The 27774-nt window shown below is 48.0% G+C and overlaps 2 protein-coding genes across 2 annotated transcripts in view; both read left to right on the forward strand.

Moving 5' to 3' along the window:
* The window catches only part of LOC136619641 (fucolectin-4-like), a 167212-nt gene that overhangs the window by 80914 nt on the left and 58524 nt on the right, over nucleotides 1-27774 (forward strand). The gene's annotated exons all lie outside the window — the stretch shown is intronic.
* On the forward strand, nucleotides 5993-27098 carry LOC136619599 (fucolectin-1-like). Its single transcript, XM_066594418.1, has 5 exons — nucleotides 5993-6145; nucleotides 15451-15535; nucleotides 20704-20841; nucleotides 23961-24261; nucleotides 26869-27098. Exons 2-5 carry the CDS (start codon nucleotides 15475-15477, stop codon nucleotides 27020-27022), a joined length of 654 nt encoding a protein of 217 aa, XP_066450515.1. The 5' UTR covers nucleotides 5993-6145; nucleotides 15451-15474; the 3' UTR covers nucleotides 27023-27098.

A 27774-nucleotide genomic window follows, 5' to 3' on the forward strand; every position in this document is an offset into this window, starting at 1 on the left:
GCTGCAGGGTCTGACAGAGCAGACCGACCGCTGGCTTTCGCTGCTGAGCCTCCAACCTGGCATGGTCGTGTGTGACAACGGCCGTAACCTGATGGCTGCTCTACAGCTCGGCAGCCTCACGCACATGCCATGCCTGGCCCACGTCCTTAATTTGGTTGTTCAGCGGTTTCTGAAAAGCTACCCACGCTTGTCAGACCTGCTCGGAAAGGTGCGCCGGCTAAGCGCACATTTCCGCAAGTCCAAGACGGACGCTGCCACCCTGCGGACCCTGCAACATCGGTTTAATCTGCCAGTGCACCGACTGCTGTGCGACATGCCCACACAGTGGAACTCTATGCTCCACATGTTGGCCAGGCTCTATGAGCAGCGTAGAGCTATAGTGGAATACCAACTCCAACATGGGCGGGAGTCAGCCTCCTCAATTCTTTACAGAAGAGCGGGCCTGGTTGGCAGACATCTGCCTGGTCCTTGGAAACTTTGAGGAGTCTACTCAGATGGTGAGCGGGGATGCTGCAATCATAAGCGTCACCATTCCTCTGCTATGCCTCTTAAGAAGTTCCCTGCAAAGCATTAAGGCAGACGCTTTGCGCTCGGAAACGGAGGCGGGGGAAGACAGTATGTCGCTGGATAGTCAGAGCACCCTCATGTCTATATCTCAGCGCGTTGAGGAGGAGGATGACGGGGAGGAGCATGAGGAGGAGGGAGAAGAGACAGCTTGGCCCACTGCTGAGGGTACCCATGCTGCTTGCCTGTCATCCTTTCAGCGTGTATGGCCTGAGGAGCAGGAGGAGGAGGAGGAGGATCCTGAAAGTGATCTTCCTAGTGAGGACAGCCATGTGTTGCGTACAGGTACCCTGGCACACATGGCTGACTTCATGTTAGGATGCCTTTCTCGTGACCCTCACGTTACACGCATTCTGGCCACTACGGATTACTGGGTGTACACACGGCTCGACCCACGGTATAAGGAGAACCTTTCCACTCTCATTCCCGAAGAGGAAAGGGGTTCAAGAGTGATGCTATACCACAGGACCTTGGCGGACAAACTGATGGTAAAATTCCCATCCGACAGTGCTAGTGGCAGAAGGCGCAGTTCCGAGGGCCAGGTAGCAGGGGAGGCGCGGAGATCAGGCAGCATGTACAGCGCAGGCAGGGGAACACTCTCCAAGGCCTTTGCCAGCTTTATGGCTCCCCAGCAAGACTGTGTCACCGCTCCCCAGTCAAGGCTGAGTCGGCGGGAGCACTGTAAAAGGATGGTGAGGGAGTACGTAGCCGATCGCACGACCATCCTCTGTGACGCCTCTGCTCCCTACAACTACTGGGTGTCGAAGCTGGACATGTGGCCTGAACTCGCGTTGTATGCCCTGGAGGTGCTTGCTTGTCCTGCGGCTAGCGTCTTGTCGGAGAGGGTGTTTAGTGCGGCTGGGGGAATCATCACGGATTAGTGTACCCGCCTGTCAACCGACAGTGCCGACAGGCTTACACTCATCAAGATGAACAAAGCCTGGATTTCCCCAGACTTCTCATCTCCACCAGCGGACAGCAGCGGTACCTAAACAATACGTAGGCTGCACCCACAGATGGAAGCATTGTTCACTATCACCATAAAAAACGGGGAGCTTTTAGCTTCATCACTGTGTATTATATTCATCCTCCTCCTCCTCCTGCTCCTCCTCCTGAAACCTCACGTAATCACGCCGAATGGGCAATTTTTCTTAGGCCCACAAGGCTCAGTCATATTACTTTTGTAAACAATGTTTATACGTTTCAATTCTCATTAAAGCGTTGAAACTTGCACCTGAACCAATTTTTATTTTAACTGGGCTGCCTCCTGGCCTAGTTACCAATTAAGCCACATTAACCAAAGCGATTAATGGGTTTCACCTGCCCTCTTGGTTGGGCATGGGCAATTTTTCTGAGGTACATTAGTACTATTGGTACACCAATTTTTTGGGCCCTCGCCTACAGTGTAATCCTAGTAATTTTTATGGGCTTCGCCTGCACTCATGCTACAGCAAGGTGTGTGGGGTTGGCCTACACTTTTGCTACATAAATGTAACTGGGGCCTTGTCTATACTGCAACTACTGAAATGTGAAGGAGACTGTTATCTCCCTAAACTGCTGCAACGGGAATGTTACTGTGGCCTGTCTTGACTGCTACTATTACTGAAATGGAACTAAGACTGTGCTCCCCCTATACTGCTGCAAGTGATATGTTACTGGGGCCTGTCTAGACTGCAACTTCTACTGAAATGGAACTAATACTGTGCTCCCCCTATACTGCTGCTAGTGATATGTTACTGGGGCCTGTCCCTAATGCTACCGCTGAAATGTTACTAATTCTGGGCTCTGAGTATACCGCTGCTAATGCTATGTCACTGTGGTGTGGAAACGGAGGCTTCCCAAACACATGATGGTGGCGAGGCTATTTCCCACCAACGCGGTTACTGTTAACGTACATATTACCAGTCTGACTGGGGCATGCACTGTGGGCCGAAGCCCACCTGTATTGTATGTGACGTTAGCTCTGCTGAGCAGGGCTCTGCAATGGGATACATTTATGTACCGCCGATGAGTTCCAGGGAGCCCCCCATGCTGTGGGTCCACAGGGACTTCACATTAGGGATTTGTACCTGCCAGTGTCTATGCATTAAAAGCCCCGGTCAGACTGGGGCATGCAGTGTGGGCAGAAGCCCACCTGCATTTAATCGGACGTTACCTCAGCTGTGCTGGGCAATGCAATGGGATTTATTTATGTACCAACGGTGGCTTCCTGGGACCCACCTATGCTGTCGGTCCACACGGAGTTATAACTGCATGTGTCTACTTATAAAGAACCCCAGTCTGACTGGGGCATGCAGTGTGGGCCGAAGCCCACCTGCATTTAATCTGACGTTACCTCAGCTGTGCTGGGCACTGCAATGGGATTTGTTTATGTACTGCCGGTGGGTTCCAGGTGTGAGGGTATATATATATATTGCCATAGGTTTTTTTATGTTTTATACCTATATGCAAGTTTTATTCAATTCCAAATGAAAAAAACTTATATGTCGCCTTACATCAGATATTCCAAGAGGCCTTGCCAGGCGAAGACAAAAACGTATCTTGAACAAAATGTATCTTAAACACAGCAAAGAAGAACCAGACATGAAGGCCGCATGTACTTGGCCGTTTTCCCAGAAGTGCCGTATCAAGATGTTCCACTATGTACATAATTTTCACTGTCCCAGGCCGGAAATCCGGACTTCCCATACATGGAGAATGCATGCTTGGCCGTTTTCTTAGAATTGAGTGGGTGATTCTTTGCACTGGAGTTAATTAAATACGTGATTTTCTGTACAAGCCAGAGGCGCCTCACTGTCTAAGGCCGGAAATCCGGACTTCCCATATATGGTTATGAGCCCATCACCCCCTGGTGGTGATGGGACAGAGGGTATAAGATCTCATGTAATCTGTAATAAAACACAGCTGAGAGCCATGTCCCGTGTGGGGAATGATACCAGACCTCTGTGTGGTGTTTTCTTCTTATCGCCGGCAGCGGGCAAGTGGGGTGGGCCTGATTGGTGCTGTACTTAGAATATTTTATTACCCTGACACAGGGAGCCACCCATGCTGTGGGTTCACACGGAATTCCCATTGCGGAGTTGTACCTGCCTGTGACTATTTATAAAAAACCCCGGTCTGACTGGGGCATGCAGTGTGGGACGAAGCCCACCTGCATTTAATCTGACGTTACCTCAGCTGTGCTGGGCAATGCAATGGGTTTTATTTATGTACCGCCGGTGGCTTCCTGGGACCCACCTATGCTGTCGGTCCACACGGAGTAGTAACTGCATGTGTCTACTTGTAAAGAACCCCAGTCTGACTGGGGCATGCAGTGTGGGCCGAAGCCCACCTGCATTTAATCTGACGTTACCTCAGCTGTGCTGGGCACTGCAATGGGATTTGTTTATGTACCGCTGGTGGGTTCCAGGGAGCCACCCATGCTGTGGGTGCACACGGAATTCCCATTGCGGAGTTGTACCTGCCTGTGACTATTTATAAAAAACCCCGGTCTGACTGGGGCATGCAGTGTGGGACGAAGCCCACCTGTATTTAATCTGACGTTAGCTCTACTATCCGGGGCACTGCATTGGGACAAACTACAGGAGCAATACAGCGCTAATGAAACATGCACAGCTACGCTAGCATTGGAGTCCGCTGTAGGCCCGCGATTGCTGAGGGTTTGTGCAGAGGCCTATGTCCTGGGTGCAGTGAAAGTCCGCTTCCTGCCTAGGATTGCTGAAGCTGTGGGCCGAGGCCTAAGTCGTGGGCGCGGTGCAAGTCTGCCATGTTTGGCCGGTCAGATCAATTTTTGGTTCATGTCTTGGGTTTCCTAGGACCCACCTATGCTGTTGGTGCAAACTTAGTTCCCATTGTGGTGTTTGACCTGTCTGGCACAAAGACACTCACTGACTTGGGTAGGGGGCAGAGCGCAGACGGCTTTCCCCTTGCAGTGTCGATTGAGCTATGCGACACCTTGACAGAATGAAAAGTGTGTGGCACATGGGTTCCCCATTGCTATGCCCACGTGTGCAGCTCCTGATGGAGGTGGCACAGGATTGGATTTTTCATTGCTCCTGTACAGCATTATGGGCTATCGCCCCGCCCCTTTTAAAGAGGGTCGCTGCCTGGCCCTGCCAACCCTCTGCAGTGTGTGCCTCCGGTTCCTCCTCATGGCAGACGCACTTATAAATAGACATGAGGGTGGTGTGGCTATGAGGCCAGCGTGTGGCATGAGGGCAGCTGAAGGCTGCGCAGGGACACTTTGGTGTGCGCTGTGGACACTGGGTCGTGCGGGGGGGGTTGGGCAGCATGTAACCCAGGAGAAGTGGCAGCAGAGTGTCATGCAGTGATTGTGCTTTGTTGGAGGTAGTGTGGTGCTTAGCTAAGGTATGCCTTGCTAATGAGGGTTTTTCAGAAGTAAAAATTGTTGGGGGGGGGGCCCACTCTTGCCGCTATTGTGGCTTAATAGTGGGACCTGGGAACTTGAGATGCAGCCCAACATGTAGCCCCTCGCCTGCCCTATCCGTTGCTGTGTCGTTTCCATCACTTTCTTGAATTGCCCCGATTTTCACATATGAAAACCTTAGCGAGCATCGGCGATATACAAAAATGCTCGAGTCGCCCATTGACTTCAATGGGGTTCGTTACTCGAAACGAACCCTCTAGCATCGCGGAAATTTCGACTCGAGTAACGAGCACCCGAGCATTTTGGTGCTCGCTCATCTCTAGCCATAACCTTTTTACTTTCCCATTGACATGGTCATATGAGGACATGATTTTTGTGTGGGGAGCTGTAGGTTTTTTTGATACCATTTTTGGGTATATATAACTTCGGAGCCCGTGTCACCCGCAGGATGTACGCTTACGTCCTGTTGCATTAACTGATGTGAACTTGGCATTAAGGGGTTAAAGGGAACCTGTCACCAGTTCTCTGTAAATGAATCCAATAACAGCGCTACAATAGTGTAGTTGTAATCCTTCCTACACTGAAACTACCTAAAATCTTGTGCCTACAATGTGCGGTGGCTCCCGGCGGACGCGCAGATAAGCCATCCCATTTGTGGGCAAAGTCGAGTAGCTTGTCTGGGCATCTCATATGGCAGGCACGAGATTTCAGCGAGACGCGTGGATGACACCAACTACATCATCAACGTCACGGGGGGGGGGGAGCTCTGCTGCAAAAAGTTTTATGGACATGTACAAGAAAGGCAGTGTGGGAAAGTCTGCAACTACACTGTTAATGATATGGGTTTAGTTTACAGAAAACTGATGACGCGTCCCTTTAAGGGGTTAAATGCCTTTTCGTAAGAAATTATCTTGTTTTGAGCATCTTGTTTGGTTTGAAAGAGAAAAAAAGGTGAGCAATTAATTCTGGACCGGCTTCATGTGAGAACCATCCCCGCCTTCTCACATTCTTGGCAGTCGCATTATTACACGGAACTGACATGGACAATTAATCATCATTATCAGGGGGCGGAGCTTATATGCAGATGAACATTCACCGTTCTATATAATCTGCACTTCAGTCACAGAAAAGTGTAATGAGAGAAGAACTAAGAGCCTCCATAACATAACGACCGCCCTCCACTGAAGAATCCAGGTAAGTCGCATCATTGACTCTAATGTATCTTTACCTTCTATTGTATGTAGGTAGAAGTCTCAATAAATTAAAGCACTCAATGCCAGTCTGCAGCCTCAAAAGCCAACAAGATAAAGTCTGATGTTAGAAAGGACATGACTTCTAGTGGATAACTTTTAATATTAAGTAATCAATGATACAATGTAAGGCTGCATTCCCACGAACGTATATCGGCTCGGTTTTGATGCCGAGCCGATATACGTCGTCCTCATCTGCAGGGGGGGGAGGATGGAAGAGCCAGGAGCAGGAACTGAGCTCCCGCCCCCTCTCTGCCTCCTCTCCGCCCCACTGCACTATTTGCAATGGGGAGAGGCGGAAAGGGGGTGGGGCTTATTCTTGGAACTTAGCCACGCCCCATCCCACCCCCTTTCATTGCAAATAGTGCAGAGGGGCGGAGAGGAGGCAGAGAGGGGGCGAGAGCTCAGTTCCTGCTCCTGGCTCTTCCATCCTCCCCCCCCCCCCCCCGCAGATGAGAACGACGTATATCGGCTCGGTGTGAAAACCGAGCCGATATACGTTCATGGGAATGCAGCCTTCAAGAGGAAGAACAATGTTTTCATCATGTGCCCCTAGACCTCTTTTGATGCACCCCATAATCCTATTTGCTTTGGCCGCAGCCACCTGACACTGGTTGCTCCAGTTAAACTTACAGTTAACTAAAATCCCTTTTCCCTGTCAGTGTTACCCAGTCATATTCCATTAGTATATAATGGTAAAAAGAAAAAAGTTTGGTACCGTGTTAGCCAGTTGAGCAAAATGTGATTGTTCTCAGCAAGAGAAACCAGGTAATCTTGTAGATTTGATACCTTCTAATGGCTAACAAAAATAGATGATGTTACAGCGAGCTTTCCAACCTACTTAGGGTTCTCCTGATGCATGAGGCGACATCTGATGTGATACCCAGGGCACATAGGAAGTGAACAAAGATTTATCTGTGTCTATGGGAACTGTGTGTCACAAATCTCAGACTGCCTTATTACATCACATCCAGCAGTTTACATATGCAGTAGGCAGGCTTAATTAAAGCTAACACACTTATCGGCTCATCTTATCTTTTAAGATCAGACAAAGAAAGATAGTATAGTTTACTTTCACTTATGCAAGTTATGTACATTAAAGTTACAGGAAGTCAGAGAGGGAGAGGGTCGGGGCAATGGAGGATGTCGCTGCAATCCCCTAGTATCCAGTTACATTGTGTTCCTCAGCTCCTGTAGGGGAGACTTATTACTAGAGATGAGCGAACACCAAAATGTTCGGGTGTTCGTTATTCGTAACGAACTTCCCGTGATGCTCGAGGGTTCGTTTCGAACAACGAACCCCATTGAAGTCAATGGGCGACCAGAACATTTTTGTATTTTGCCGATGCTCGCTAAGGTTTTCATGTGTGAAAATCTGGGCAATTCAGGAAAGTGATGGGAATGACACAGTGACGGATAGGGCAGGCGAGGGGCTACATGTTGGGCTGCATCCTAAGTTCACAGGTCCCACTATTAAGCCACAATAGCGGCAAGAGTGGGCCCCCCCCCCCCCTCCCAACAACTTTTACTTCTGAAAAGCGCTCATTAGCATGGCATACCTTTGCTAAGCACCACACTACCTCCAACAAAGCACAATCACTGCCTGCATGACACTCCACTGCCACTTCTCCTGAGTTACATGCTGCCCAACCGCACCCCCTCCCCCCCACAGCGCACACCAAAGTGTCCCTGCGCAGCCTTCAGCTGCCCTCATGCCACACCACGCTCATGTCTATTTAGAATTGCGTCTGCCATGACGAGGGACCGCAGGCATACACTGCAGAGGTTGGCACGGCTAGGCAGCGACCCTCTTTAAAAGTGGCGGAGCGATAGCCCACAATGCTGTACAGAAGCAATGAGAAATAGAATCCTGTGCCACCGCCATCTGGAGCTGCACACGTGGGCATAGCAATGGGGAACCTATGTGCCACACACTATTCATTCTGTCAAGGTGTCTGCATGCCCCAGTCAGACCGGGCTTTTTAATTCATAGACACAGGCAGGTACAACTCCCTATTGTGAAGTCCCTGTCGACCCACAGCATGGGTGGCTCCCTGGAACCCACCGGCGGTACACAAAAATATCCCATTGCATTGCCCAACACAGCTGAGGTAGTAATGTCGTGCGTAATACAGGTGGGCTTCGGCCCACACTGCATGCCCCAGTCAGACTGGGATTCTTTACAAGTGGACACATGTAGGTTTAACTCCCTGTGGACCCACTGCCTGGGTGGGTGCCAGGAAGCCACCGGCGGTACATAGAAATATCCCATTGCATTGCCCAACACAGCTGAGGTAGTAATGTCGTGCGTAATACAGGTGTGCTTCGGCCCACACTGCATGCCCCAGTCAGACTGGGATTCTTTACAAGTGGACACATGTAGGTTTAACTCCCTGTGGACCCACTGCCTGGGTGGGTGCCAGGAAGCCACCGGCGGTACATAGAAATATCCCATTGCATTGCCCAACACAGCTGAGGTAGTAATGTCGTGCGTAATACAGGTGGGCTTCGGCCCACACTGCATGCCCCGGTCAGACGGGTTCTTTAGAAGTGTACAGATGTATTAAAAACTCAGTGTGCACCTACAGCATGGGTGGCTCCCTGGAACCCACCGGCGGTACACAAAAATATCCCATTGCATTGCCCAACACAGCTGAGGTAACGTCAGCTGTAATGCAGGTGGGCTAAAAATTAATTTGATTACACTGTAGGCGAGGGCCCACACAAATTGCTGTATCAACAGTACTAATGTACATCCCAAAAATTGGCCATGGCCAGCCAAGAGGGCAGGTGAAACCCATTAATCGCTTTGGTTAATGTGGCTTAAGTGGTAACTAGGCCTGGAGGCAGCCCAGTGTAACGAAAAATTGGTTCAAGTTAAAGTTCCAATGCTTTTAAGCGCATTGAAACTTATAAAAATTGTTCTGAAAAATTATTTGAGTGAGCCTTGTGGCCCTAAGAAAAATTGCCCGTTCAGCGTGATTACGTGAGGTTTCAGGAGGTGGAGCAGGAGGAGGAGGAGGAGGAATATTAGACACAGATTGATGAAGCAGAAATGTCCCCGTTTTGGATGGTGAGAGAGAACGTAGCTTCCATCCGCGGGTGCAGCCTACGTATTGCTTACGTATCGCTGCTGTCCGCTGGTGGAGAACAGAAGTCTGGGGAAATCCAGCCTTTGTTCATCTTGATGAGTGTTAGCCTGTCGGCACTGTCGGTTGACAAGCGGCTACGCTTATCTGTGATGATTCCCCCAGCCGCACTAAACACCCTCTCCGACAACACGCTAGCCGCAGGACAAGCAAGCACCTCAAGGGCATACAGGGCTAGTTCAGGCCACGTGTCCAGCTTCGACACCCAGTAGTTGTAGGGGGCAGAGGCGTCACCAAGGATGGTCGTGCGATCCGCTACGTACTCCCTCACCATCCTTTTGCAGTGCTCCCGCCGACTCAGCCGTGACTGGGGAGCGGTGACACAGTCTTGGTGGGGAGCCATAAAGCTGGCCAGGCCCTTAAAGACTGTTGCACTGCCTGGGATGTACATGCTGCTCGATCTACGCACATCCCCTGCAACATGGCCCTCGGAACTGCGCCTTCTGCCACTAGCGCTGTCGGCTGGGAATTTTACCATCAGCTTGTCCGCAAGGGTCCTGTGGTATAGCAACACTCTCGAACCCCTTTCCTCTTCGGGAATCAGAGTGGGCAGGTTCTCCTTATACCGTGGATCGAGCAGTGTGTACACCCAGTAATCCGTCGTGGCCAGAATGCGTGCAACGCGAGGGTCACGAGAAAGGCATCCTAACATGAAGTCAGCCATGTGTGCCAGGGTACCTGTACGCAACACATGGCTGTCTTCACTAGGAAGATCACTTTCAGGATCCTCCTCCTCCTCCTCCTCCTCCTCAGGCCATACACGCTGAAAGGATGACAGGCAATCAGCCGGTGTACCGTCAGCAGCGGGCCAAGCTGTCTCTTCCCCCTCCTCCTCATCCTCCTCATGCTCCTCCTCCTCCTCCTGTACGCGCTGAGAAATAGACAGGAGGGTGCCCTGACTATCCAGCGGCATACTGTCTTCCCCCGCCCCCGTTTCCGAGCGCAAAGCAGCTGCCTTTATGGTTTGCAGGGAATTTCTCAAGATGCATAGCAGAGGAATGGTGACGCTAATGATTGTAGCATCGCCGCTCACCACCTGGGTAGACTCCTCAAAATTACCAAGGACATGGCAGATGTCTGCCAACCAGGCCCACTCTTCTGAAAGGAATTGAGGAGGCTGACTCCCACTGCGCCGCCCATGTTGGAGTTGGTATTCGACTATAGCTCTCCGTTGTTCATAGAGCCTGGCCAACATGTGGAGCGTAGAGTTCCACCGTGTGGGCACGTCGCACAGCAGTCGGTGCACTGGCAGCTTAAAGTGATGTTGCAGGGTGCGCAGGGTGGCAGCGTCCGTGTGGGACTTGCGGAAATGTGCGCAGAGCCGGCGCGCCTTTACGAGCAGGTCTGACAAGCGTGGGTAGCTTTTCAGAAACCGCTGAACCACCAAATTAAAGACGTGGGCCAGGCATGGCACGTGCGTGAGGCTGCCAAGCTGCAGAGCCGCCACCAGGTTACGGCCGTTGTCACACACGACCATGCCCGGTTGGAGGCTCAGCGGCGCAAGCCAGCGGTCGGTCTGCTGTGTCAGACCCTGCAGCAGTTCGTGGGCCGTGTGCCTCTTATCGCCTAAGCTGAGTAGTTTCAGCACGGCCTGCTGACGCTTGCCCACCGCTGTGCTGCCACACCGCGCGACACCGACTGCTGGCGACATGCTGCTGCTAACACATCTTGATTGTGAGACAGAGGAGGAGGAGGAGGAGGAGGGTGCTTTAGTGGAGGAAGCATACACCTCCGCAGATACCAGCACCGAGCTGGGGCCCGCAATTCTGGGGGTGGGTAGGACGTGAGCGGTCCCAGGCTCTGACTCTGTCCCAGCCTCCACTAAATTCACCCAATGTGCCGTCAGGGAGATGTAGTGGCCCTGCCCGCCTGTGCTTGTCCACGTGTCCGTAGTTAAGTGGACCGTGGCAGTAACCGCGTTGGTGAGGGCGCGCACAATGTTGCGGGAGACGTGGTCGTGCAGGGCTGGGACGGCACATCGGGAAAAGTAGTGGCGACTGGGAACTGAGTAGCGCGGGGCCGCCGCCTCCATGATACTTTTGAAGGACTCCGTTTCCACAACCCTATACGGCAGCATCTCAAGGCTGATGAATTTTGCGATGCGGACGGTTAACGTTTGAGCGTGCGGGTGCGTGGCGGCGTACTTGCGCTTGCGCTCGAACACTTGCGCAAGCGACGGCTGAACGGTGCGCTGAACTACACTGCTGGATGGGGCCGAGGACAGCGGAGATGAGGGTGTGGGTGCAGGCCATGAGGCGGTAGTGCCTGTGTCCTGAGAGGGGGGTTGCATCTCAGTGGCAGGTTGGGGCACAGGGGGAGAGGCAGGGGTGCAAACCGGAGACGGTGAACGGCCTTTGTCCCACCTTGCGGGGTGCTTGGCCATCATATGTCTGCGCATGGTGGTGGTGGTGAGGCTGTTGGTGTTGGCTCCCCGGCTGAGCTTTGCGCGACAAAGGTTGCACACCACTGTTCGTCGGTCGTCAGGCGTCTCTGTGAAAAACTGCCAGACCTTAGAGCACCTCGGCCTACGCAGGGTGGCATGGCGCGAGGGGGCGCTTTGGGAAACACTTGGTGGATTATTCGGTCTGGCCCTGCCTCTACCCCTGGCCACCGCACTGCCTCTTGCAACCTGCCCTGCTGATGCCCTTGACTCCCCCTCTGAAGACCTGTCCTCCTGAGTAAGCGTTGCACACCAGGTGGGGTCAGTCACCTCATCGTCCTGCTGCTCTTCCTCCGAATCCTCTGTGCGCTGCTCCCTGGGACTTACTGCCCTTACTACTACCTCACTGCAAGACAACTGTGTCTGATCGTCATCGTCCTCCTCACCCACAGAAAGTTGTTGAGACAGTTGGCGGAAGTCCCCAGCCTCTTCCCCCGGACCCCGGGAACTTTCGAATGGTTGGGCATCAGTGACGATAAACTCCTCTGGTGGGAGAGGAACCGCTGCTGCCCAATCTAAGCAGGGGCCCGAGAACAGTTCCTGGGAGTGTTCCCGCTCCTGAGCAGGTGTCATTGTAGTGGACTGAGGAGGCTGGGAGGAAGGAGGAGCAGCAGACAGAGGATTCGGATTGGCAGCAGTGGACGGCGCAGAACTGCGGGTAGACGATAGGTTGCTCGAAGCACTTTCTGCCATCCAGGACAGGACCTGCTCACACTGCTCATTTTCTAATAACCGTCTCCCGCGTGGACCCATTAATTGGGCGATGAATGTGGGGACGCCAGAAACGTGCCTCTCTCCTAATCGCGCAGCAGACAGCTGCGACACACCTGGATCAGGAGCTTGGCCTGTGCCCACACCCTCACTTGGCCCTCCGCGTCCTCGGCCACGTCCACGTCCACGTCCTCTAGGCTTACCCCTACCCCTCAGCATGCTGTATTACCAGTGATTAGATTTCCCAGGCAGGAAATAAATTGGCGCAAGACTGCAGGCCAAATATAATTTTTGCCCTTTTTGGAAAACGAAAGGCCCCACTGCCTCTAGTGAATGAATTATCTAAGTTTAATAACTGTGCTGTGTCCCTGCTTATGTGTCACAGAACGTGAGGGTAGCAGAGTTATTATAACTCTTGGAGAGCAGGTATTTTTTTTCCCAATTAAGGAAAGCAAATGGCGAACCCAGCAGTAAAGCGTAGCTGGGTGCGTATGATTTAGCAATGTTTTTCACGCAGCTCACACGTCTACACAGGCGTAAGGACGGACACAGGCTGGACAAATAGATTTGTTTTCAGTTTTTTCCCACCAACAGGCAGCACTGCGTATATTCAATGAACCTGCGAAGTTTAATAACTGCGCTGTGTCCCTGCTTATGTGTCACAGAACGTGAGGGTAGCAGAGTTATTATAACTCTTGGAGAGCAGGTATTTTTTTTTCCCAATTAAGGAAAGCAAATGGCGAACCCAGCAGTAAAGCGTAGCTGGCTGCGTATGATTTAGCAATGTTTTTCACGCAGCTCACACGTCTACACAGGCGTAAGGACGGACACAGGCTGGACAAATAGATTTGTTTTCAGTTTTTTCCCACCAACAGGCAGCACTGCGTATATTCTATGAATAATAACTGTGTTGTGGCCCTGCCTATACAATTCTTTCCCTGCAGTATCAATGGAGGGTGCAATGCTCTGCAGAGGCGATTTTGAGAAGCCCAAAAAAAATGCAGCACAGCCAACAGCAGCCTGGACAGTACTGCACACGGATAAATATGGCCCTAGAAAGGACCGTTGAGGTTCTTGAAGGCTACACTCACTCCTAACACTCTCCCTGCCTATGCAGCACTTCTGTCCCTAATGCCAGGTGCAACGGTCTGCAGAGGCGATTTTGAGAAAAAAAAAAAAATCCCACTGCTAACAGCAGCCAACACACAGCTATCAGTGGCCCTAATAAGGACCTTTGGGGGGTCTTGAAGCCTACACTAACTACCAATTCTTTCCCTACAGCAGCTCCGGTATAAACAGCACTGTCCCTCATCTAACTCACACCGCATCTGAGGCGAGCCGCGGGAGGGGCCGACTTTTATATTAGGCGAACACCTGATCTCGCCAGCCACTCACAGCAGGGGGGTGGTATAGGGCTTAAACGTTGCAGGGGGAAGTTGTAATGCCTTCCCTGTCTTTCAATTGGCCAGAAAAGCGCGCTAACGTCTCAGGGAAGGAAGTGAAAGTAACCAGAACACCGCATGGTGTTCGTCACGAATAACGAACATCCCGAACACCCTAATATTCGCACGAATATCAAGCTCGGACGAACGCGTTCGCTCATCTCTACTTATTACACAGAGGAGGATTAGATAGATAGAAGAGCAGACTGGATCTACTTCTGTTAGAGAGAAATATCTTTTAGTCGACTACGTTTATAAATGGGATGTTAATGAAAGATAAAGTTAGCATATAATAGCTACATATCATTTGTTAAATACATATGTAGTAACAGAACAATATATATAATATGCTTCAGCCTTCGGGCTGATAACAGAAAAACAATAGCCGATAAGTATGAATCCCCACTTCCTCAGGTATAGATCTGAAGAGGGATGCATCTATATACACACGTACGTATGGATAGGCACAGACATGGTGAGATTAATTTGCAATTAAAACAATACCAAATCGTAGAGGAGTGAATACTTAATTAGTCCACTGATGCTATATTAACAGAAATGCGACCGGACAGACAACCAGGGATTCATTTCGCAATGTCCCCCCTCTCCCAGTCCACTCTTGGGTTGTGTAAGCGTAGCCAAGGCACCCCAAGACTACTTGCGTAGGGAGGGATTCCATGGCATATAATGTTATAATCTCCATGTGGAACAGCCCAATCCTTAAATGGACGTTAGGCACACAAAACCTCAGACTTCTCTGCGATGGTGGAGCAGCATCAATGGCGGACACAGGGATGGGAAAATCCAAAGGATTCATCTCTAAGCCTAAACGTTTGACCGTTTCCTGATGTATTAAATTAATACTAGCTCCACAATCCAGAAGGACTCTTATGGGGCTGCCCACACTATCACAAAGGATCTCAGCAGGAAGCACCAGCCTGGAGGAGGATACCCAAGCAATATGATGGCCTAGAGGGACCTTCTCACTAACCTCCAGGCCATCCAGTTCTGGCTGGCAATTATGATGGAGACAACACTGAGCCATATGACCTGTGCGGTTACAGACAAACCATCGGCCTTTACACTGTACCGTCCTTTCCACCGGAAAAATAAAAACATTATGATTTTTTTAATAGGAGAAAAAAATGAAGATTACAAAAACACAAAGGGCTGCAGCGGGAAGGGGTTAAGCTGAGGTCCTATATTCATGTATCAGCATGATTAGCTACACAGAGTATCTCTCTGGAGGACCCGACACGTCTGCGCAGTACATGGAGAGCCTACTGATGTTAACAAGAACTGTGTAATACTGCATTTCCCCTATGGGGGCGCTGCAGTGAAATTGAACACTGTCTGCCAGCTTCTCTCACACATTACAGGTGATTGCTGGAGTCCCAGCAGCAAGACCTCCTGTGGAGCCCCCTATAGTTTGTGCAGGTTATGAGCGGTTTTGTTTGCATTGTGTGTTTTAATTTTATCACTTAGTAAGTCTCTGCATTGTTTTTAGGTTCCTCGCATTCCGTCTCTCAATATGAACTCTCTGCTCACTATCGCTCTCTTCTGGCTGCTCAGCGGAACTACTGCTCATAACTGTGAGTTAATTAGTCCAATTATAGGGCTCATAATAGGAAAACAAGGGGGTGGATCCAACAATTTGCACGATTAGTAAAGAAAAGAAAAGTATGTTGTATTTATAGAAACAGCGCCAATCTTATCCATGCAGATCCTTTTGTTTAATCCTGTTTTATCAACATGTTTTGTTAAGCAGTGGTCTGAATATTTTTGGGTTGCTATTTAGCCATTTAGGCCTCATGTCCATGGGCAAAATAGGATTTAAAATCCGCAGCAGATCACCCGCATGCGAATCCGCACCCCATAGGGATGCAGGATGGTCAATAAAAGGGAATTTAAAAAAAATGGAGCATGAAAAAAAACGTGACATGCTCCATGTTCATGCGGGTCTCCAGCAGGGACAGCTCCCGCAGGCTTCTCTTGAAGCCTATGGAAGCCGTTCCGGATCCGCGGGAGACCTAAATAAGAATAACTTAAACGCAGCGGACCGGGCAGTTCTTCTCTTCTTCACTGCCGGATCTTCTTTCTTCGGCCGGGCGGATGTGCACGGTGCATGCACGCGGCTCGCAGCCGGCGTGCCGAGCACATCCGCTGGCCGAAGAAAGTTGGGCTGGTGCTATAGTCATTACATTGTCAAAGTATCATATCAACATTGGTGGGATATATCAAGCTTTTATCAAGCCTATCTGAACCATGTATGACTCTGTTAGTTAAGATTGGTTGGTGGTCTACAGATAAGTTTGTTTGGTGGTGTACAGTTGGGATTAGTTAGTGGTGTACAGTTAGGATTGGTTGGTGGTCTATAGATGAGTTTGTTTGGTGGTGTATAGTTGGTATTGGTTAGTGGTGTACAGTTGGGATTGGTTAGTGGTGTAGAGTTAGGATTGTTTGGTGATGTACAGATGGGTTTGTTTGGTGGTGGATGGTTGAATTAGTTAGTGGTGTACAGTTAGGATTGGTTGGTGATCTACAGATGAGTTTGTTTGGGGGTGTATAGTTGGGATTGGTTTGTGGTGTACAGTTAGGATTGGTTGGTGATCTACAGATGGGTTTGTTTGGTAGTGGATGGTTGACATTAATTAGTGGTGTACAGGTAGGATTGATTGGTAGTCTACAGATGAGTTTGTTTGGTGGTGTACAGTTGGGATTGGTTAGTGGTGTGCAGTTAAGATTGGTTGGTGGTCTACAGATGGATTTGTTTGGTGGTGTACAGTTGGGATTGGTTAGTGGTGTACAGTTAGGATTGGTTTGTGATCTACATATGGGTTTGTTTGGTAGTGGATGGTTGGCATTAGTTAGTGGTGTACAGGTAGGATTGGTTGGTAGTCTACAGATGAGTTTGTTTGGGGGTGTACAGTTGGGATTGGTTAGTGGTGTACAGTTAGGATTGGTTGGTGGTCTACAGATGAGTTTGTTTGGTGGTGTATAGTTGGGATTAATTAGTGGTGTACAGTTAGGATTGGTTGGTGGTCTACAGATGAGTTTGTTTGGTGGTGTATAGTTGGGATTGGTTTGTGGTCTACAGGTAGGATTGGTTGGTAGTCTACAGATGAGTTTGTTTGGTGGTATATAGTTGGAATTGGTTAGTGGTGTACAGTTGGGATTTGATTGGTACTGTACAGTTAGGATTGGTTGGTGGTCTACAGATGAGTTTGTTTGGTGGTGTATAGTTGGGATTGGTTTGTGGTCTACAGTTAGGATTGGTTGGTAGTATACAGTTGGGTTTGTTTGGTGGTGTATAGTTGGGATTGGTTAGTGGTGTACAGTTAGGATTGGTTGGTGGTTTACAGATGTGTTTGTTTGTTGGTGTACAGTTGGGATTGGTCAGTGGTGGACAGTTAGGATTGGTTGGTGGTCTACAGTTGGGTTTGTTTGGTGGTGTATAGTTGGGATTGGTTAGTAGTGTACAGTTCGGATTGGTTGGTGGTCTACAGTTGGGTTTGTTTGGTGGTGTATAGTTGGGATTGGTTTGTGGTGTAGAGTTAGGATTGGTTGGTGGTCTACAGATGGGTTTGTTTGGTGGTGTATAGTTGGGATTGGTTAGTGGTGTACAGTTAGGATTGGTTGGTGGTCTACAGATGTGTTTGTGTGTTGGTGTATAGTTGGGATTGGTTAGTGGTGTACAGTTAGGATTGGTTGGTGGTCTACAGTTGGGTTTGTTTGGTGGTGTATAGTTGGGATTGGTTAGTAGTGTACAGTTGGTACAGTATTTAACAGTCAGTGTAAAGCTAACTGTACATTAAAGACAATTATCAGCCACGATGCTACTTACAAACGATACCACCAGCAACAGTAATGAGGGTTATCCTAGGTCTACAGTACTGTAATGACATAAAAGAAGTAATTCTTACCTGCCCCCACTTCCCAGCTCTTCCCATTCCTCCATTGGCTGGTCTCCACAGCCAAGTGCACATCCTGATGGTCATGGGCGGGTTGAAGCTAGTTACTGGTTCTGTTGCGGTAGTTTCATCAATGCACAAGAAGTGACAGCATTCTAGGTGTCCAAGAATTCAAACCCAAGTTTATTCCTCCATAGACGCGACGTTTCGACCCGCTCGGGGTCTTTGTCAAGCAGAAGTCACATGTTGCAGTAGTCACATGACTGACTTTTGGCATTGTGTCAGTGTATGTATCCAGAAGTGAAGACAGGTGGGGACTGGCTATTGTAGGAAGGAAAGTAGCAGGGGTGGGGTGGCCGGTAAGTTTAACTTCTTTCACATTATATATTTTAACAGCATGGCAAACGATCATCAAGGTTTTGGCAGCTCATCCAATACACTTCCAACTTTGGCCATGGATAACTGAAATTTTCCAACAGGATGGATCAGGTCTTTGGTAGACTAGTCTGCCATCGCCCATCATGAATAGCCTGTGTTACTTATTCAAGCAATGGTGGCCCAATCGTCCTTTTCTGTTGGCCACTATCTCATGTTTATGGCCACCTTTTAGTCAACATTCATAAACAGAAAAGTTACCATTAATGAGATTGCTAAGTTGTAAACTATAGTTGGGCTATCCACAAAATAGCCCATCAATAGTATATTGGAGGGGGTCAACTGTCCAGGACCCACGCTAAACATCTGTTCTCTGGGTCGGTGCACTCATGCACTGAGCTGATTCCTGCAGGTGGCAGACAGCTCTGTTGCCATGCAGTTGTCAGGCTTGGTACTGCAGGCCAAGTTCCCATTGAAATGAATGTGTGTAATACCACACTTGATCAAGAATCAGCCCAGTGAGCATGCATAGTCCATCTATAGTTTACAACTGGACAACCCCTTTAGATCCAAAGTAGGCCGGAACTGAAATTTTCGCAGACTTTCTTTCTCTTTTTGGGGGGCGGAGCCTAACTGCTGAGCTGGATGGAGGCTTGAGGAGATAGCTCAGTCTCAGCAGCACTTCTATGGACCTCTACAGCAGCTATTCTCAGCCAAAGATTGTGAAGACAAGCAGAGACAGGGGGGAGAGGCGCCGGGGACCCCCAGACCGCAGAAAGGACAGGTGGATATGCAGCGTTTATTGAAGGAGAGGAGAGGAGCCTCATCGCATGCAGCCTCCAAGATGGTGTGAGAGACAGAAGCAGAACTTTCAGTAAGGTACAGGGGAGGAGGGAGCGTCCTCTGAGGGAGATGAAGATGAGCCCATCTCCAGGGGTTTCATGAAGGACTTGCTAAAACAGGTCATGCATCCCATCCTGGCAGACCTCTCCCTGATTAAAGAGGAAATTAAACACATGGGCTGCCGGGTGGAGGACCTGGAGTCCTTATCTGCCTCCATCACATCTCACTCCATTGAAGTGGCCCAGGTCCTCAGGGATCATCACACTAACATAAATAGAGCCCTTTTTATGCAGTAGGACTTGGAGAACCGCAATAGGGGATGCAACGTCCTCATCAAGGGGCTCCTAGAATCCTGGGCGGCCGACGCCCTGCCAAAAGTCGCATCTGAAATCTTCAGTTCCCAGGTGGGGACAGATAAGATGGCCTCCATTACAATCGAGAGAATACACAGGGCTCTGAGACCACCACCCCCAGCTTCTGACCCCCTGAGGGACAAGATATGTAAAATCCTCTCCTTCCCTGATGCGTTAGCCATTTTACGCGCTGCCAGGAACTGTAATGATCTCCGCTATGCGGACGTGCCTCTCCAAATTTTTCAGGATTTTGCCCCTACCACCTTGGCTAAACGTCGGATCCTACGACTGCTCCTTGGTGCACTGAAAGCAAAGAACATAAACTATGCATGGCTATTTCCCTTCGGCTTAGGGATAACACACAAAGGAAAGAAAATCAATATCCGCACTCCTGAGGACCTCCATGATTGCTAGAGTCTTCTCGGCATATCTATAGAGCCTATAGAGCCTATAGATATCCCAAGCTGGTTACCCCTTCCGGAATTTCCTGCCCTCCCCAAGCTGACACCCCCCCCCCCCCGAGAACTGGACTACCATGAGGAATACAAAATCACCGAGAGGCAAAAAGAAGAGAAACAAAGAGGACACCACAGGGGTTGACTCCTGAATTCCCTCAGCGGATCTGTATCGAGTCGTATCCGAGTTAATCAAGTTCTCCTGGATGAGGTCCGAGTGGTCATTTACAGGTTCCGTTGTTGGACTTTTTATACTTTGACCTTTACTCAGCTGGAGGGAGACAGCCGGTTCCGAATGGATTGCCATTGGTCCCTTCGCATTGGGGGGGATCTTCCCCACCTCCTCTTTTCCGTATTTATATGTTTATGGTCTTCTACGTGTCCAAATGTTTATGTTCTCAACAAACACGAATATGGTGGACTTTCCCTGCACCCTGCCCTTCCATAATGTGAAGTTGAAGCTGTAAGAAATATTTTCTGTGTTTACCTCCTGCTAGTTCCAGAGGTCCCACTCGTGCCTGCTAGCGTAGGCTCAAGTGTAGTTCTAAGTTTAATTCTTAGTTCCATATTGCTCCGTTATCTCGCTGTCAATAGAGGTGAGTTCCCCTCTCGTAGGGGGCTCCTTTAGTGACTCTAAGAATCTGATTTGAGTGTCTTCTGTCATTTCTGTTTGTGTACTTGTACTTCCTACTGTGTCCTTCCCTCCCTTTCTTCCCTACTGGCTTCCCCTTTCCACCTGACTAGTAGATAGCCCTGGGCAAGAGCCCTCACATTACTGTGTCATTTCTTTGATCCGTAGTGATAATACACTTTTTCCGTATAGTTCTTCCGCAAGATATCCTGCAAGTTGATCCTCTCTCGCCTGAGCAGAGACTGGAGACCGTCTACGACTCACCTCATTCAAAGTTAGAGGCATCAATTCACCCTTCAAAAGGCATAACGTGGCGCTCCTCGCAAAGAGGTATGGTACCAAGATCTTCTTCCTACAGGAGACATATTTCGGCATCCAAAGGGGTCTCTATCCTAGTCCATAGGTCTATTAACTTCAACTGTGAGGTTCAGTATAAGGATTAGGAGGGTAGGGTGCTCTTCATAAAGGGCACCCTCAACAATGCCAAGGTGACATTAGCTAATCTGTATGCCCCAAACACAGATCAGGTTCCCTGGCTTCTCAAACAACTCGATTTACTTCAGAATTTCGCGGCGGGCCAGATCTTGCTTGGCGGGGATCTTAATATCACTCTCAATCCTCTTCTGGACTCCTCAGCAAGCAAGTCCCAGATCTCGCAGGTCAAACTGAGAAAAATTAACCGTCGTCTACAGGAGCTGGGGTTAGTGGACGCGTGGCGGACTCTGAATCCCTCAGTTAAAGACTACATTTACTGTTTCCAGGTTCGTGCCTCTTACCAGAGGTTGGACTACATATTTTTCTTCTCGTCTCTTCTGTCTCAGCTAGAGAACTCAAGCGTGGACCTAATGACCATCTCGGACCATTTCCTTTACATTTAGACTTATGCTCTCTTCAGACACCCCCCCCCCCCCCCCCCCAGGAGTGTATATGGCGTCTAAATGCGTCCCTGTTTGAATCCCTAGAAGACAAAATACAGCTAGAAAAGCTCTTGGATGAATACTTCCAAGTAAATGATACTGGCGAAGTTGGGATCCCAATTGTCTGGGAGGCCCACAAAGCCGTAATAAGGGGTCACCTTATAGCTCTAGGCTCTAAGGTTAAAAAACTGCAACAAAAAGCAATTGATGATAAACTTGCGCAGATAGCAAAATTAGAGCGTAGTGTGAAAATATCCCAACTGAAAGACAGTATTGATAATCTAACTGTTCTAAGGAAGGAACTTAATCTCCTTCTGGCATCCAAGTTTAACAGAAAACACCTCTATTTTAAGCAAATGGTATACGCCCAGGGTAATCGGGGCAGTAAATTAACGACGGCTCTGATAAAGGAGGCACACACTAAAAACGTTATCAACTCAATAAAACCCTAATTAGGACCTAAAGTGACCTCTTCCAGCGATATTGCCTAGGACTTTCAGAAGTACTACTCCCAACTATACAACCTGAGGAAGCTCCCAACTTCGGAGACTGAGAAACAGGACATACAAGCCAATACTTCATTCTTCCTAAACTCACTAAGCTTGCCCCGCATGGACGAGGTAGAGGCTTCATCACTAAGTATACCAGTTTCTAATGGCGAAGTGGAGAAATTATTAGATTCTTGTCCACCCGGCAAAAGCCCTGGCCCTGATGGGCTTTCTATGACGTACTACAGAACCTTTAAAACAGTGCTTGTGCCCCGTCTCTCGGAACTATTCAACGCTCTTCTGCAGGGCGCTTCGCTCCCGAAACAGTCCCAGGAAGCCCACATCACTCTGATTTTCAAGGAAAATAAGGACCCCGAAAGCTGTAGCAGCTATAGACCAATTTCTCTCATAAACCTTGATGTTAAGTTGTTGGCGAAACTACTGGCTTCTGAGCTCCAAGAACATATCCCTAAGTTGATTGACTGTGAGCAGGCTGGATTTGTGAGAGAGAGAGAGGGAAGAGACAACTGTCTTCGCATACTTCACGCAATGCGATATGCGCAGTCCCACAACACTCCGCTAGCTCTCCTTAGCACGGACGCCGAAAAGGCTTTTGACATCGTGGATTGGCAATACATGGAAGCGGCTTTATCACGCTATAATATCCCAAATGAGTTTATCTCAGCTATTTGTACATTGTATGCACACCCTCATGCTAAGCTGAAGGTGAATGAGACGTTATCCCCGCCATTTGATATAAAAAATGGGACCCGCCAGGGCTGTCCTCTCCCTCCCACTCTCTTCATTCTAGCTCTCGAACCCCTGCTGCAAAGGGTTGGACAGGACCCCCTGATCCGGGGCCTGAACTTCGGGGGAAGGTTCTATTTACACAGATGCTTTTGCGGACAACATCGTCTTCCTGATCACAGACCCGGAGAATGATCTCCCTCGACTTGTATCCCTTTTAGAGAAATTTGGAACGATCTCTAATTTTAAAATTAATTTTGAGAAGTCCACAATCCTCAATGTATTTATCCCCGAGAAACATAGCAAGGCCTTAAAAGACAGTACTCTCTTCGCCTGGTCGGAAAACTCAAATGACTATCTGGCCATTAAAATAACTAAAAAGTTAGATGATCTTTACGCAATGAATTTCACTCCCTTGCTGACAAAGGTTAAGAGTCTTCTAAGAGCTTACGACCTCCCCTAATATCATGGGAGGAAAAATATTCTGAATAGCTAGATTCTGCCCTTAATCCTGTATAAAATTCGCATATTACCTATTTTCCTTCTGAGATGGTTTTTCAAAAACTTCATAAGCTATGTTTGGAGACAGAGGAGACTGAGGCTGGCGTTTAGTCTCATGATGAAGAGAAGTGTAGAAGGGGGAATCGGCCTGCTAAACGTCCATGACTTTTACAGAGCTTCCCAATTAAGCTACTGGATGGACCTGGTGGTACCAAAAAGAGATCAGCTACTTCAATTTTTAGCGCGTGGTTCACACGGTATGACCTTTTTAGAGGACTTATGGTGTCCTTCAAAACACACATACAACGGCAGTAAGTTCAACCCTCTATTACGTGCCCCCTGCGAGGTCTGGGACACCCTGAGAGACTCTCTGGCCCCCATACCCTCCCCTGCTATCCCTTTAAAGCTGATTAATATGATTTTAGGGAAGAAGTTGGACTACAGCACGATAGCACTAAATTAGATGGCTTACAGCCTAAACACCTTCAAGCCCTGGCTCGTTTAGGTGTGGGTTTTTTTTGTTCTTTTCTTGTTTTATATAGTTATTGTTATTTGCTTATATGTGGCAGCATTTTGTTTGGAATAGGTGGATTTATGATGGTGAAGGAGGTAGACCCTCCACCCCCTGATAGAAGGACTTTATATTGACTGTTATAATTTAATTCTGTAGGGGTTTTCGTGACTCTAGAAGATCCTCAGATGCCAAAACTGCGAATTGTCTGTCTGTATAACTTTTGAAAAAAGTTTAAATCAACTCGATAAAAGTTGATTTTTTTTTTGTTTATGTGATCCACAGACAAGAATGTTGCTCTCCGGGGCCGGGCCACACAGTCATCTATCTACTTTGAAGTTCTGTGGGGCTATCTATCTGCTGCTATCCATGCCAATGATGGAAATGTGGACTCAAATTTTATGCACGGCTCATGTTCCAGCACTAACATTGAAGACTCAGCCTGGTGGAAGGTGGACCTACTGGAACCTCATAAGATCTCCCACATAATTATCACTAACAGAGGGGACTGCTGTGGAGAGCTGATAAATGGTGCCCTTATTCTTGTTGGAAACCTTCCTGAGAATAATGGAAATAATAACCCAAGGTGAATATAGTTTTAGGTTTACAGAATTCCAATGTGAGTTCTAAATGTGAGTTTCACTTACTTTCAAGCCAATGTCCAAGTGAAATGAAGCCATGCTACTCTTGGAGTGGACTTGTCCATCCAGACTACAATTAGCAAATCCATAAAAGAGCCCAGCGCTCTCGGGATTGGGAGATATTACCAAAGTAATGTTATGCGGTAAGCAATCACTAGAGGTACCAGGAATCTTCACTTTATTGCGATGCGTTTTGGCATTTTGACAATAATGCCTTTCTCAAGTATAATACAGCACTTACCATAAGCTAATACATATGCAATTAAATTACTCACAATGAGGCGTCCGTCTCGGCATCCCTCACTGCCCAGTGACATCATTCAAGGGGAGAAACTACCTCCTTAGAACATACTGGATCATGTGACCTGGTGGTGGAACACTACGTGCGTTCCAATTTCAGAACAACTTTATCAGTTGTCATTCTTGGGGCACAAAGGAACATGCTAAAATTTCTGCCACGAGGGGCTAAATAGATATACTATTTATATATAAATACAAGCATCGGACGATCAATTGCCTAAACGGCTACATTATTAAGGATCCTCACATCATACAATTTATATTTTACACATTAGCAAATAATTGCTTATTATGAATTCATTAATATCTCCAGTGATTGCTTAGCGTATACCGTCACTTTGGTAATACCTCCCAGTCTCAAGAGCGCGGGGCTCTTTTGTTGACTTGCTGGCTATATTTCTCACTAAGCTCCTGGTGGTCCAGGTAGCTTCCAGCCCCAGACGACTCTCCAATCTCCTGGCTCGTGGACTAAAGGGTTTTTTACATGCAAACCTGTACTTTGGATGCCGGTGGGATTTCCCTCATCAGGGTTAATCTACTAAGCACCAGGTGAGTCTGTTTTTACTTCACACTTAATATCATGTGTGCAGTTCGCAGGGCGCTATTCTGACATACTTTTCTATATCCAGACTACAGTGGTATTCTTCCTCATTGATATCAACTTGGGAGAAGGACATGAAAGCCAACACAACAGTTAGAGAGATTGCCCTTTTGAATCCCCTCACTCTGGCTACAATCCAAAAAGAACCTCAAGAGCAACTAGAATGTGTTCTAATACCCACAACACCCTCTATTCCTTCTTTTGTACTTATTTCAGGAGTTATGGAAGATGGGGCCAATGGCTGAGAGGTTGCTCAGTATATCTTAACCATCTCTTCCATGGGATCAGGGTTGCACTGACCAAGCAGAGTAGCAGAGGCTCCTCCAGTAGGCCATGGTTATAAAACAATAATGGACACCAAAGCTCCAGCAGCAGACAACCTCATTTGATGGTGACTTTGGAGCCAATCACTTAACTCTGGGGTCTATATCTTATGGGTTGATTTACAAATAACCTAATATATCTTATAGATGATATGCCATGTAATGAAAGCAAGATTTGACAATGAAATTAAATGAGGACTGTGAGATTAAGTAGATGTGCACAGATCTTCTGGATGAAAGCCCAACATAATATTTCAGCCATATTTCCCCAGGAGGGGCTCCAGGAGGGAATCTATGGCTGCCATATTTCATAGCATCAATGATTAGACATCAAGTACTGTAAGTAAAGGATTATTAGTCCAGCAGCGGTGTTATTCCACGTGATCTGGCCGCTGCACAACAACTGGAGTAGATGCATTGTGTTCTTGGTGTCCTCCCAGTTCTGAAAATATAACTGGTGTCTGGCTAGACCTCTTAGATGACTCAATCCTAGTTATTAATGCTTCTTTGTCTAATCTCAGTAGCTGAATGTCTCAGACAGTCAGTCTACGGAATGCGTATTGTGAGAACAGGAGGACAATGGTATCTCCAGTTACTTACTAACTTCATTACCTTGGAACAAAGGGCATCCTGGTCAGTCCCAAAGGAGCAGATTAATCAAAATCCCTACTGTACCGGTCCATACTTGAACATCTGCATTTAAACTAGCCAAGTTCCCAGATGAAAGGTGGCTGATACCAGGGGCAGTAGCTGACATGCAAAGATGGGTAAATCTCCCAATATCACTCCATACAGTAACGTGCACATGTACAACATCTTCCCTGGTGAGCCAAAGTCAGGCAAAGCATAATCTCTTCTTTTTGCTGAAACTCCCCTTACAAGATATCCCGGACAAGCTTTTCAGTATCTCAATCACTGAATCCCCTGAGATCTGTTGCAACTTATTATATTACTGTTTATGAACAGGAATTGTTAAAAATCTAGTCTAGGGGTCAAATAAGGAAGATGTAAAGCAGATGAAGCAGGCTAGATTTTGTGTTGGGGGAGGATAATTACAGAAGAATATTTGGAGAGCCCAACCAACTTTGAGCATGACCAGTAATCATGGGGTTACCATCAAAACTAAGGTGCAAATAGCATAACTATATAAAAGTACTAGAGATTGTTGTAGTTGGGTGTAGAGACAGGTCCTAATATGTCTTCTTTCCCTGTAATTGTAAATCTCCTCTGTAGTAGTTGCCTTGATAGATATTTGTTACACAAATGGTTGTACTTTGGGGACTGAATGTTTTTGAAGTCTTTGATCTCTGCTTTTATTCTCATTGTAGGTGTGCCGAGATTAAGGACATGCCTAGCGGCTCCACCCAAACCTTCAAGTGTTATGGGATGATTGGCCAGTTTGTGAATATCATCTTACCTGGGAAACGTGTCCATCTTCAGCTCTGTGAAGTTCAGGTCTTTGGAGTTCCTGTTAACAGCTGAACCAACTGTTAGAAATCATGAAGCTAGAAATCCTGAAGGGAATGATCAGTATAATAAAGTAATGATGACAACATGATGTGCCTTGTATTATTTACCCCAGATACAGTATGTGCCGTGAGCAGGAGATGGAAGGGAACAGCTGGAGTGGTTGCTACTCTAGGCAGAGTAGTGCCTCAAGCAGCAGGTGGGATTGCAGTAAAGTTCTGGGTAAGAATAGTTTGTACTTGGTGTAGGTTTGGTGTGACGCCAGTCCTTTAATTGCAAAATAGCGATGAAATGAGGAGTCGAGTCCAAAGAGCTTCAGTAAAATCGAAGGCATACCGTTTACTGGAACTTTTGGACTGAGTACAATAATTACACTCTTCCGGCAGCAAGCAATAAAATCTTCAATGACTCCTTGTGTATAATAAGGGCATACATAAAAACTTTGACCCTCTCTTGCAGAATGGGAAGGACTGCCGGGCAGAGAGATTGTTTATGGGGTAATGAAGGGAACAATGCCGGCTCACCTGTGGACCCACTGAGCGTATAGGGACAAGTTAAACTCACGGTTGTGATGGCTGGTTTCCATCAAGCTTATACAAGGTCCGCCCTGGCTCAGGCTCCTTCTGACCAAGGAAAGAAGTATGAGAAAAGCGCCTTGTATTAATCTTCCATTCAAAAAAGTGGTAGAGGTAAATGTTTACTCACCTGGTGCATGGTAGGTTAACCCTACCTAGGGGAATCCCACCTACACTCCTTATTCATGTTGG

Source organism: Eleutherodactylus coqui, chromosome 1 (assembly GCF_035609145.1).
Source record: "Eleutherodactylus coqui strain aEleCoq1 chromosome 1, aEleCoq1.hap1, whole genome shotgun sequence".
Taxonomy (NCBI): Eukaryota; Metazoa; Chordata; class Amphibia; order Anura; family Eleutherodactylidae; genus Eleutherodactylus; species Eleutherodactylus coqui.